Consider the following 14,210-nt stretch of genomic DNA (forward strand, 5'->3'; position numbering starts at 1 on the left):
CCCTTTTAGTCTGCTTGCCCTGGGATTGACAGGAAATTATCTGCATACTGCCTCTATAAGGTATTGCAGAACATTGATTAAAGATCAATTTCTCTTAGGCTAAAATCCTGAGGAGCCACCTTTTAAAACCAACACAAAGCAATTCAGCCCTACGAGCCAAGGGAGTTTGGGAAACAAATGTTTGGCTAGATTTCAATGAAAATAGGTCAAAGGAAAGATGAATTTGAAGCAAATTCCCTTGAAATCAGGCTAAAAGGAAGAACACAAGTAGCCCCTGAACAGGAAGCACAACCTAAGGTGGGAAAGAAATTTTTTCATTTTTTGTAAGTCACCACTGGATCACTGACCCAAGAGAAAAGTTCACAATGATGACACAAAAATTTACTTATTTTCTTAAAGAGGAAATACCTAATGGAGGAAAAAAAGGGACATTTACCCAAAAAAGCCCTACTATCTCATTAATAAAATTGTAACTATAATTATCAGTGATCAATGTACAGTCAAACCTTGAAAGTAAATGAAACAATGCTGCCATCTAGTGAGAATGCTCATTTCCAGAAATGATTGGGATCTCAGGTAAACAACTGTTGTTATAATATTTGTAATAAGAGAATTAACTTTTAAAACATCCTATTACAAATTCCCCAAAGAACTGAAGGGATGAATACACAGATAACTTATATCAGCTCTTATGATGGGAAGCAGTGGCCTGGAAAACAAAACAAAACAAAACACTGGATTAACTCCAGAAGATCTGGATTCCATTCCTAGTTCTACCCCTAGTTTATTACAGGAACTTGGCAAGTCACTTTGAGAAGAAGGAGGGAAAACAACAGGCATTTGTTAAGCCTCTTGTGTGCTGACATCATTGCTAGGCACTTCTACACATTTCCTTTTAGATGGCATGTTCCCATTTTACAGATGCAGAAACTGAAGCTCAAATAATTAAGTAATCTGTACATGGCCACACAGCGAAAGAATGGAAGGTTTAAGTCAAGTGACTCTCCAATGTCAGAGCCTATGTTCCATTACACCACGCTACTTAAAAAAAAAGGTTTTAAGTTTTCATTGTAAAGGCATAAAAAAAAACCCATTAGGTAATTCTAGGCTTTCCTGGGTCTATTTTAATTCTAGCCATCTTTGGTTGTAACTACTTACTATCAATGCCTATCAGCCACTTTTAAACTTTTCGATGTTAATGAAACATACCTCTGAGCCTCTCAGAGACTTGAGGATCTTAAGGATGTCCATTACATGGCCAAGAGCCCTGAAGAACTAAGACAGGTGTAATAGCAGAGCCTTTCTGTTTGACAAGGCCCAGAATAGTCCCCAGTTTATGAGGGAGGAGGACACAAACCACTAATCCTTTAATCTATTAATTGGTTCTTGTGCTAATCAACAAAAGATTCTCTGGCCAATTAAGTTTGAATTTCTATGGTCAAATAATTTCAAGACATTCTAGATTAAATAAAGGTAAACAAGACCTGCTAAGGTGTTGTGGTGTTCCACATATCAAGAATTGAAGGTTGGAATCTGAAATGTTTCTCAAATAGATTTGGCCATACAATCCTGTTTTCAAGAAACATTTCATATACTGGTGTGGGGGATGTTCATCTAAAGAAGACCTGCAGCAGGTGTTTGGTCAAAGCCAAACCAGAATGAAGGAGAACTTTCTCTGAGCTCAAGAGATTTGGGCCTCCTGAGACTCTCGAAGCCAGGAAGGCTCTGAGGAGCTTGCACGGGTGCAGACACCTCCAGGGCTCACCTTCTCTGCATCACCCAGCACAGCTAGGGTTCCAGGTCTCTGAGGGGAACTTCCACTGCTTCCATGAAAAGAAGGAAGATCTGGCCACTTAGAAACCCTACAATAGAAACCTGCTCTGTGGCAAAAGATGCAGTGTTTCCAATCAAGCTAGACTGGCAAGCACTCCCTAGAGTTTTGTTATGGCATTAATAAAATATTAGGTGAGGCCAGCAGGGCAAAAGGAGGGAAGGGTTGAATATTTGATTAAACCACATTTTTACTAAATGTGCAGTTCAAAAACAAATTTATGGTCCAGATTATTGTGTATATTGGTGATATTTTTGAATATTGCTTTTGATTAAAGATCCTTAAATGTGAGTGTTATCTAATTTGTCATTTTGTACAAACTGTAGCTTAAAACATTATTAGAGAAATATGATATTTTCATCAGAATTTAATGATAGGAAGAAAAGCATTGTGCTGAAGGGTTCATCAATCATTTAATGAATTGACAGTATCTGATCCAAATGAAAATACTACACTAAATGCGATACAGCACACTTTTTTATCACTGTAATTATTTTTATGACCTTAAGTACCATGGAAGAAAACTTATAAGACCTAATGAACTAGGACATTTATTTCTGTAATTTCATTATTTGAGGGGATAAGAAATCAAGAACAGGTAAAAATTGTTTGTTTCTTAATATTAAAGAACATTAATTTCAAGTATAACTACTGTAAGTTATTGAGCTATCTTAGGTTTAAAACTACAGGAGTAAATATAAAAATGAAAGCAGAATTTCATTAGAATTGAGTCATTTTAATTAATAGTCACGAACATTTTTCACGACTTTTGCCACGTTGACATGATTTGTAATGTAAGGTCACACACTTAGTCACAGAACACAACTTCCTCCTTGAATAATTTAGACTATGTTTCTGTGCATTACTATTGATAAAATCAAAAATGTCTTTTATACTTGTAATATCTGTTCATGAGGATCAGAATATTTTATCACTCCTTTCTCAGGCTCAGAGAAAATTATCAATGAGTCAGGAGTCTAAACACAGTAGACCTATTTATTTTTCTCTAGAAGTTCCCTCATATTGCCTGGAAAATATGAAATTAACTATAAGTAAGATTTGGTATAGAACTACCTATTGTGAGCTTGGGTTTTAGTAAAGGCTCCACAAGAAGGTGTTCTGATGGAGCCCTGTGGGAGTGCTTTGTTGTTCTAGGTCTGATTGTTTTCAGGGCAAGACTTTGCCCACTGTGAAACACTCATGGGCAAAAAGGGAGGACAGCACTTACAGCCCTCAACAACTGTAACTAAATGATAAAAAATGTAAAAATCGACTACTAGGAAGTAAAGAAAAATTTACTGTAGTTTTAAAAAGCAAAGGTAAGAAGTCCAATGTGAACGTGTACAATATTTTTGTAAATCTAAAAACATATTGTGGATGCTCTCCATTTATTTGACTGAGAATTAATCAAAGTTTTAAGAAATTCTTCACAAACCTATGTTTTTCAAGTAGAATGAGAAATTTAATTCCCAGACTATACCAGCAATTATTTAAGTAAAAGGAAAACTACCAATTCCTTTCCTTTATATTTACTATTGTTACTGGGGGGAGGTGGTGATATAAATGCAAGGAAGGTGCCTTGAGGTGTGCACATGCACACACACAATCTATGTACACGTATTTCCCCAAGGAAAAATCTAATTATGAAAAAACTCCTTCATATAAATTCTACAAATTAGTTAAACATTATGGACTATGATTGCACCTTGGTGCTGTTAGAAAGCGCTGGACTTACTTGCATGCATAGCTGTCTACTGCTTCGACATACATACATACTCCACCATGGAGGCAATACCCATCATGTGACTCAGGACAACCTGGGTAACTATTTTTGACCAAATGGTGGACATCTTCCCCGAGGGTGGGAGGTGGGGTAGAGTCTGGAAGAATCAGAGAAATCACTTTTATTTTCTGTGATTAAGGTTTTTCAAGTATCAACATCAGGAATTAGTTTCTGTGAACAATTTGTGATACAGTGCTTTTCAGTGACAGTAGAACTATCAGGAGCAACAAGAGTTTCTCTTTCCCAAGTGGACCTTATGCCACTCACTATGAAACCAGTCCTGTTTCTTACTTGGAGGCAGGTAAGAGAATGACCAATCCTAAATCCCCAAATGGATTGTCACTGATCTCATATAAGAGCAAGTCTGTCATTCAGAAACACACACTAACCAGAAACAAACTGATCATGTGAAATAATAGCTAGGTTTAAGGTCTCAAAGAACAGCTGGTGTCTCTGTATGGCTTTAAAACTACCCCACCAATATATAGTCCATTACCTCCAAATGCTGGGAGTCTCAAAATTTTTCCCCATACAATGCTTTCTTCTAAAAAAGTGATTAAACTTTCAGGGGAACCCTCAGAGACAAGACTGTAGCAACTTTGGCAGGAAGGAAATGTTACTATAGCAAAGGAATGCCAAAGTGCTAAGGTCTCTTTTATTGAATGGTTCACTACTCCTTAACCCATTAAATTCCCAGTTTTCAATTCTGCAAATATTTCAATAAAGTTGACATAGATGCATTAAAATAGGTTGGAAATTATAATCTAGAGCTTGTATATATTATATTAATTAAATTATAATTATATTCTTAATACTTTAACATAATTAATTATATAGTATATACTATATTTAAGTTTTTGTAGGTGTTCCACGTCTGGGATGATGGGACAAAATGGATTAAAAGAAAAACCTCAGGATATGTAGCTAACTATATAAAGAGCAGGTTTTCAATACCTTTAAGAAGAGCAAATTATCTGAGAAAAATAACACACTAAAAATCAGAGCCCAGGCAAGTGCAAAAATTTCTTTTCTTTTTTTTTTTTTTTTTTGCAGTACGGGGGATCGAACTCAGGACCTCGTGCTTGCAAGGTAAGCACTCTACCAGCTGAGCTATCTCCCCAGCCCCAAAAATTTCTTTTCTGATGCTATTTTCTGTTTGCAGAGCTAAGAGACAAGCAGCTAGCAGTGATAGGAAGGACCCAAGATACTACTGTTATGGGGAGAAGGTTCAGGAAGCAAAAGTCAACTTTAATGAATGTTTAAAAAGAAAGTGAAGAGAGTTGGAATGCTAATTCTAGATCAAGAAATGATGACTTTTTAAAGTAGCACTTTAAAATCCTACAAAGTGATTATTTTCCCTATTCTCCCATCATTGCACCACTTCACTGAAATGCTGCCAATGGCTCTCTCACTACAGCTGTGCTGTCCAACAAGGCAGATATTGCAAATTAGGATTATTGAGCTCCTGCAATACATCTGGCCTACACCAAAATGTGCCCTAAGTATAAAATACATGCCAAATTTGGAAGACTTCATACTAAAATTGAAAAGAATGTAAAATATCTCATTTTTATACTGATTTCATATTAAAATGTTACTATTTGGACATATTAGAAAAAATAAAATATAAAAATCCAGGCATACTTACAACCTGCCTTTCCCTGCAAAGTTTTTCCAGGAGTCCCAGGAATCAACATTACAAATCAGGAGATTAGTCACATAGTTAAAGAGAACCACCTGTGTACTCACCTATATTGAACTTCGAGTAATAAAAAAGGATTTATTCCAGATGCTATTAAATTAAGAAGGCCTGGACTATATCAAATTCTCAAGCCCAGTATCAACATAAACAGTAAAGCCAGCTCTCCAGCCCGGTCGAACTGAATGATTTCTAGAATCTCTAATGCAAATATACTGCGGTACAGAATTTCCCTGAACCAAGTCATTCCCCTTCCATCTAGACCACCCACCAACAACCTACCAGGGCAAGAAAGTCCAGGTTCAGACACGCGGCCAGCACACATGCAGGTATAGCCTCCCTCTGTATTTGTACAGTTGGCATTCTCTCCACAGTTATGAACCCCCAGGTGGCATTCATCAATATCTGTCAAAAAAGTAGGAATGGGGAAGAGCAGAGTACAGAGGAAGGAAAGAGCGTTATGCAACATTTTAGAAGGTGAGTATATTCAACTTCTATTATGCTGCATGTTTTCGGAGCCCTATACATTTTTAAGGGTACCATTATGAATGTTGGGAACAGAGATGAACTGAATCCTTGGCTGCATACCTATTCAGGTTCTCTAGGCTCCTGACAGAGGGTTGGAAGGATTTTCCTCCTGCTTGGAAGGAAAGGAGACTTTCCCAAATGGAGATTGATAAACTACCTCCAAGCAAACATTTAGAAGTTAAGATTCAAAAATTCATATTTGATTTTTGTAAACAGACATCCATCCATTAACATAAATGTTATACTAAATATAGCGTGTTTGTTTTAACATAAATATGAAAGCATCCTTTTCTCTCAACTACCCACCCCCGAACACATACTTTTCTTTCTCAACTGCCACCGCCCTAACATCCAGGTCTCTTTTTACTCTTAGTTTTACATTGCTACAACAGCCTCACTATATTTCTGCATCCCATGTCTCTTATAGGCCACTCTCAACAGCAGTGCCAGATTATCCTTCCTAGACCACAATAGTGATAAACCCATCACTGTGCCTCGTCACTGAAATGCTGCCAGTGGCGCTCTGTTCCTACAACTGTGTTAATATAAAAGCCATTGCCACACAGAAGTATTGAGGTCCTAAAATGCACCTGGTCCACATAGGTCTCCTGATTTAGAAGACACAGTACCAAAATAAAACATAAAAATCCAATCATTTTTATGTTGATCACATATTAAGACATTAATATTTTAAATGAATTAGAATAAATGGTTAAAATGAATTCCAACTCTTTATTTTTTTCATGTGGTTACTACAAAAGTTAGTATAAAATTTGGCCCAGAGAAAATGCCAGTGACTGGTCCTTAGATTCTAACCTTGCACAAATGTAGCCCAATCCATCCGTTAGGGACGGAATGGTGTCTCCCCATAAATTCACATGTTGAAGCTTTAACTCCCAATGTACTGTATGTGGAGATAAGGTCTATAAAGAAGGAGGGAATTAAGGTTAAATGACATCAGAAGGGTGGGACCCTAATCCAAAAGGACTGGTGTCCTTAAAAGAAGGGAAAGAAGCATCAGAGCTGTCTTTCTTTCTGCACACCACAAAGGAAAAGCTGAGTGAGAACACAGCAAGAAGGTGGCCACATGCAAGCAGGAAAGATCCTTCACCAGAACCAACCAGCCAGCTTGTTCATCTGGGAATTTCAGCCTTCGAAACTGAGAAAACAAATTTTTGTTGTAGCTGGGCACAGTGGCACACACCTATAATCCCAGCGACTGGGGAGGCTGAGGTAGGAGGATCGTGAGTTCAAAGCCAGCCTTAGCAAAAGTGAAGCCTAAGCAACTCAGTGAGACCCTGACTAAATAAAATACAAAATAGGACTGGGGAGTAGCTCAGTGGTCAAGTGCTCCCGAATTCAATCCTTGGTAACCCCCATCCCACAAAAAAGAAATTCTGTTGTATAAGCTACACAGTCTATGATACTTTGTTATGGCAACACCACATCATCCACCCACAAACCCATTATCTACTCCCCAATAAGACATATGATTTGTTTGTGCCTGAATATTCCCTACCCCTTCAAATTTTTGTCTAACTGATATTTACTCATTCCCCAAAGTCCTTCTAAAATGATACTTCCTCCATGAAAGAGTTCCCAATACCTCAACATATTTCTCCCAGTTCTAAACTTCTGTGGTTTTTATATCTCTTATGATGTGCACCACTCTTCACCACCTATCACAGTTATGTTTCTTGTAGATCATATTCTCCTTGCAAGAAAAGACTGGCTTCCTCATCCTGGCATTCCTCACAGTTCCTAGTTTTGTGCCTTTGTACCTAATAAGAACCAATACATTATTTATTACATATGTCACTGTCCTGAATGGTTCAAATTGACTCTTTTTTTCTAACTGGCTTCCTATTGAAAGGTCAATGAACTATCAGCATGAGAGTGAGCTTTTCCAAAAAGCAAAAACAAAGATGTACCCTTGGCCATGAAACACAACTATTTCCAGTGCTAAGAATAATACTTTCATATAGCTTATGTGTCCAGCATGGCTGGAAGCAATATATGCACATATCTACATATAGGCAGAGAGAGAGAGAGAAGACAAGGACAGAGAGAGAACATGAACAAGCCCAAGCTTTCATGGGGCCTGAAGACTCCATGCCAACCAGGCAGGTCAGGCCATGACATCCCATAGCACATTCTAGATGTGGGTTAATAACAGAGTGAGAATCAAGAGTCAAATGAGTTTAAACACTTGAGTAAGGATACCTTCTTTTCAAAGGAAATTAAATATGAGGTCTGTTTGTCTAAATTATCTATGAGCCTGCTTAATTAGAATGGTGACATTTTCCTGACTGACAGCCAAATATGTGCTTAAAAGAGCATTTTCAAATGTCTGTGAACTCCACAGAACTAATCTGATAAAGGTTTGGTTTAAAACATTCAGATCCAGAAAATGGATTGTTATGATTGATATTTCTTTTTTAACAACATGTAGACGAAAGCATGATCATTTGAATTTCTTATCAGGGAATCTGGCATGAAAATATTTTTTACGGTTTTAGAAGAAGAGAAAGAAAACACTGGAAGAAAAATTTTAAAACCCTATGAAACCTCAGATAACCACTGCAGCAGGCACAGGTCCCTTCAGACAGGTCTCCACTTGTTCAAGATGCTATGCCACCGACACCTGGAAAGGTGGAAGACATCCACTAAGTGAACTCCCAACCTGACAGGCCTCACCCAGACCTTGGCAGAGGATGGAGATTATAAAAGAGGTTTCAATCATTCTTATGTCTATCTAAATGTCAGTGGCTTGAGTCCCCTGTCTATCAAACAAGAAACACCCAAAGAGCCCTTTCAGGGAACCACACCTCCTTTTCTTTGCAGTAATTTCCAACAGTTCCACATCAGATCTGCAGTTCACCACATTCCAGATGCCAAATTCACTGACAAAGAAATGTCCAACTCCCCCATGATGGCTCAAGGCATGGAGTGCTGATGAGACACTGATGTCACTCAAATCCCAGAGAAAGAACTGAAAAGCAGAGAGGTAAGTAGCCTCCCAGTGTCAGAAGCTTGATGCTGACTAGTGCAGCTATAGCACAAGGGTACTAAAGTGACTATTTATCAAGGACTGAAATATGTCAGAACAGGTCATATGACTCCTCTTCTAGTCTTGATGTGTGTCACCCCAATTACATCCTATCTCTTCTTAGCCCACCACACCCATAAAGTCTTGTGATTCTTCAAGGCTTGCCTCCACCCTCCTGCACCAACTGCTCTCTTACCAAGACAGTGAATTCCATTTCCTTGGTAACCTTGGGAGCACCCACAGACATAGCTGCCTTCTGTATTGATGCACTTGGAGGAGGTAGGAGGACAAACTGTGATACCCATCTCACATTCATCTACATCTGTGGGCAAAATTGTGCACTAGTTAAATATTTAGGCAATCCTGGTATAAATGGCAAGAGTAGGAGAGAATAAACATACTCACATTTTATCATTCAGCTGTTAACAGATAGACCATTTGCAAATATAATGCAAAGCCTGAACTTGTGAATTAATTTCTCCAGAGTTCCCACCTGTCCAAATAGCTAAGTATGTATAAGTAACCACTTCATGCCACAGTTTCAGAACATAAGGACTGATATTTTTTCAGTAACCACCAACATAATTTTGATGCTATTGATATAAAATATTAACCTATCTGTGACAATCTATCTGATTAAAACTTCGGCTAAACTTCTGTGAGGAGAAAAAAGTTCTGTTTTCATTGGAACTGGTGAATTTGTAAATTTGACTTGAATTAGATCCATGCTTCTGAAGCTAATTATAAATTCTTCCTCTCAATGTCAACTGCATTTACTATACAATTTTAACATAAACTCATTATGTTAGCAATTATATGTAAGTATATTTATATGTTCCATATTTTCTATGTATGTCATTCATATTTTTAGATTAACATTGAATTATATTTAAACCTGTGATTACACAACTCCTTCTGAAGATTTTGAGTCATTAAGAGCAAAAAGAATGTTTCTAGTTTACAAATTTTAAGTATGTGTATTTAGCCTTTGCTCTTACCAGAACATAGTTTTCCATCCCAGGCAAACCCTTCCAAACACTGACAGGTGGCATTCTCTCCCTCTGAAACACACTGGGCATGCCTGCCACATCCCATGGGGGAACAGTCATCTTGATCTGCAAACAGCAAGAAACCCAGGCAATTATTTCCAGACCTTAGAGGAAAAAATGAACTTTAATGTTCTGGATTCTACAAAACATTCCAACACTTTCTTCCCTAAGTTCTGGAACAGGCTAACCTCCAAATAGAAACATTCTATTGACCTATAATCTATATCTACAGTACAGTATCCATAAGCCATGTTTCTGTTAATATACTCTCAACAAAATTTAGTCTAAAAGAATTATTTGGTGTTCAGAGTCTTGTGGGAACTTGTTTATATTTTTTAAAAGAATTTGCGAGTTCAAACTATAAAATTGCTAGAAAAAAAAAGACTCAAATTTCAAAAGGTTTATTATTTAAAAATTCTCAACCACTGTGACATATAAAGGTATTCAATCTATCATCTCCCTTAAAGATACACAGACTAATAGGTACTGAGTAGATCTGTTCATCAACACAGTAAAGAGATTAAATCATAGAAAGATTTATTGTCAATTTACTAATATCATGTCTTGCATATAATAAAATATGTATGTCACAGGTTGTGTTTATTATCAAGATTTATGCAGTGACTTGCAAACCTCCAGGCACTTTTACGAAGTTATGAGCCATACAAGTTAAATGCTGTAAATGGAGTATTTCATTTCATATTCCATTGACGTGTAAATGCCCCCAGGGGACAGTTACATACTGAGCCATAAACACAAGTAAGTTTTTCTTTGTTTTTTTGCTTTACCTGCTTATATATATAATCATTCTCCAAATGCCACCCACCATCCCCTTGTTTGGAGCTGGAGGATCTGACATGCCACAGTAGGATATAAACTATCATCTGCTTATTCCCTGGTAAGTTTGCTCATCTGAGTACAGAAGAGATAAAAGAAGCTCCTCCTGTCCCTAATTCAAAGTTAAATGATCTGTGCAGGATTTAGGTACTATGTGATTGCAAGCACTGGGTAATTCCATTTGATTTTCTTAGGTACTTGAGCTGAAAGATTTCTCTTATGGGAACACAGGCTTTCATGCTTGCTTAGTCGTCTCTGGTCACTCATGACTCTTAGGATGGGTAAGTTCAGGTTAAATGAATTAACCATTTGATTCAGCAGATATGTGGAAGACTAGTTCCCAAATCATAAGGCTGCTCAGAGCACAGAGTGTACAGTATTCAATTATCTAAGACATTTAAAATCTCTTGCAGAATTATCCTAAATTAGAATATGACTCAGGGTTTATTTGGTAACTTGCAAACCTCAAGTCAGTTTTGCATAATGAAAAGAAATGGATATGCAGTAGTAGAAGAGAGAAACTAGGGTCAAAATTCTTTCTGTTGAAAACTAGTTCCGGACAGAACCTTCTGCTCTAAAATACAGGTGGTAGTTTCTGCTAGGTCTTTTTTGTGTAAGGACCAGAATAAAAAGTGATTTTTAAAACCAAAATCCTCTGAGAATTTAAAAATATTATACATATTTAAACAAAGATGGCAAACATGAAGGTTATCATAACAACCTGACAAAGAATTAGCTTTATGAGGGCTTAGGGTGTAGCTCAGTGGTAGAGCATGTGTCTAGTATGTGCAAGGTCTTGGATTTGAGTCATAGCACCACCAAAAAAAAAAAAAAAAAATGTCTATCTTCATTACAGTAGAAGAGAATCTGGGGCCTGTTAGTAAAAATAAAATTCATTCAACAATACCTACTATGCCCCAGATATTAATGAATGTCAAAAATATAGTGATAAAAAAATTTAGACAGGCTAAGTATGGCAGGAGCATTACAAGTTTGAGGACAGCCTCAGCAACTTAGTGAGACCTTATCTCAAAATAAATAGGAAGGGCTGGGGATGTAGCTCAGTGGTAGTGTCCTGGGATTCAATCCCCCATACCATTGTTTAAAAAAAAAAAAAGAAATACAAACAAGGACTGTGCTCTCTTGCATAATTATTGAAGTATAAATATGATCAAGAACTATACTATGCTCTAAGAGCTATAACAGGCAACCCACACCTGTTCAAGGACCAGGAAGGCTTTCTGAGCAAGAGAATATTAATAACAAGACAATGTAGGTAGGACTTGGAGGAGTTAAAAACAGCACTCTGGGCCCAGAAAACAAGGCCAGTGTAACTGAAGAGGCCCTAGAAAGCCAAGAACAAAGGGCTGGTGACTGAGGGCAGCTGAACAGGGCTTGATGGGCCACAATAAGAATTTTAGATTTTGTTCCTGGATTCTTGGGCTTGAATACAAGGCCCTACACCTGGAGTTTTCAAAAAAAATTTTTTTCAGTTATAAATAGATACTTTGTTGACATGAAATGTCACTGTAAAACATAAATAAGACCTTTAGCTTAACCTAGATGAAACTAAAACTTCACAGACTAGGACAAAACAGAACACAATCCAGGTATGGAAAGATTAGGTCTTTTTACCAAGACAATCAATTTGTTTGTTCTACACTAGGTAGAGTATAGTCTCCAGGTATGGAACCAAATACAGATTATATATGTGTGCACAGATCTTTTGTCTCTTAGTCACTCCCCCATTCCCACCATATGCCTAATCTACTATCATTTATCTTCTTTGAGTCCCTCAAACATAAGTCTTTCAAATTATGTTCTATGAACTTCTAGAGATCCCTAGTGACTTTGAAAAGGTTATCTGTCCTGCTAATATTAATTGATATGGTTTTATTCTATTATATTGCTTATCTCTATGTCAGACTGTGACCCTGCAAACTAGGAACTTTATTTATATTTGTTATAGTGTATGCACAATAAATTGTTAAATAAATAATATTCCTAATGTGACAAAGTTTTATAGTAATTCTTATTTTAGCATGAATTAATAATTTGGTCAAGTCACTAATCAATATAACTTGATCTCAGTTTTGCATCTTTAAAAAGATGAATTGTAATAAGAATCAAAGTAGAGAATATATTTAAAGTATATGGCAAATGCCAAAGCTCCATACAAATTTTAGTTATTATTATTACTAAAAGCATGTATCTCTTTATATTTTATCAAAAACCACACCAATAAGGTATGGGGCATGAGGTCCTTGGACCCCTTTATATCTACGAAGTAGTTTCCAGACCAAAGAAGTCAGGGAAGTCCTTCCTTAAATGTCCTAATGTGGAGTTTTCAAACTTTTATTTTAAGGCATAGATATTTAAGGCACAAATTATTTGGCATTTTGATGATAAATATGTAAAATAGAAATAATTCTAACATTTTCTGTTTATGTACTTTCCTTAGCAATTGAAGCAACCAACTTATGATTGCTCATCAATTGCTATAACTTCATGCTAGTGGAAGAACAGCTAGATAGACCAAATACCAACAATACTAAGTATGGATAAGGACACAATTAAATCTATTCTGTTCCAATTTTCACCTTGGTTTCCAAGTTATATTTCCCCAAAAAACATTCAGTGCAAAAACTCTCAAAATGTTCAGTTCATGTCCAGTCTAATGTAGAGCTGGATAGGTCATTTAGAGGAGGACTTGAGTCCAAAGTTTGACTTCATTAGTCTTGTGTAGATTTAGCCAATGTTAAGAGATAAGTCAGAGTTTCTCATTGATAGAATGGAAATGTCATTATAATAGAACCCATTATTCATACCTGACACCATGATTTCAACCACTAGGGCATGCTGAGATTCTGTGATGTTATCTTCCGAAGCTCTAGTCCTAGAGAAGGCATCCAGTGGTGTTACCTGATTACTCAGATCAGCTTCGCCACCTGTTGAAGGCCAACAGATGCAATTTATTTAGTTTTTCTCTTTGAGGGAATGTTTTCTTTAAGTTACTATCATGGCTGTTCCTTGGTTACAAGTTCAGATTCATTCTTATTATTTATTTATTTTTTTTGTACTGGGGATTAAACTCAGGGGCACTCAACCACTGAGCCCCAGCCCTAGCCCTTTTTTGTACTCTATTTAGAGACAGGGTCTCACTGAGTTGCTTAGGGCCTTGCTAAGTTGCTGAGGTTGACTTTGAACTCACAATCCTCCTGCCAGACTCATTATTAAAGTAAGAGCATTCAGTAGGAAATGTTCAGGTTTGGTGGCTTAGAAAACTTCACCCACTATCCCACCCTCCCAGTTTCCTTCAGTGCCTTTGGTGGTTTAGTGTGGGCAGGGAGCCAGTGGAGAAGACAGACAGGACTCTTTTAGGTACTGGCTAAAAACAAGAATAAAACACCAAAATTCTTATAAATATAATCAGT

At 37.0% G+C, this 14,210-nt stretch overlaps 1 protein-coding gene across 2 annotated transcripts in view; it reads right to left on the reverse strand.

Moving 5' to 3' along the window:
* The window catches only part of Egf (epidermal growth factor), an 84,512-nt gene that overhangs the window by 9,479 nt on the left and 60,823 nt on the right, over positions 1–14,210 (reverse strand). For both annotated transcript variants that reach the window (XM_047567300.1, XM_047567299.1), the window contains exons 16-20: positions 13,605–13,724; positions 9,889–10,005; positions 9,087–9,212; positions 5,596–5,718; positions 3,567–3,711 (exon numbers count right to left, since the gene is read on the reverse strand). In XM_047567300.1, the coding sequence (XP_047423256.1) occupies positions 3,567–3,711; positions 5,596–5,718; positions 9,087–9,212; positions 9,889–10,005; positions 13,605–13,724 (631 nt within the window). The remainder of the gene's footprint in view (positions 1–3,566; positions 3,712–5,595; positions 5,719–9,086; positions 9,213–9,888; positions 10,006–13,604; positions 13,725–14,210) is intronic.

Source organism: Sciurus carolinensis, chromosome 10 (assembly GCF_902686445.1).
Source record: "Sciurus carolinensis chromosome 10, mSciCar1.2, whole genome shotgun sequence".
Classification (NCBI taxonomy): domain Eukaryota; kingdom Metazoa; phylum Chordata; class Mammalia; order Rodentia; family Sciuridae; genus Sciurus; species Sciurus carolinensis.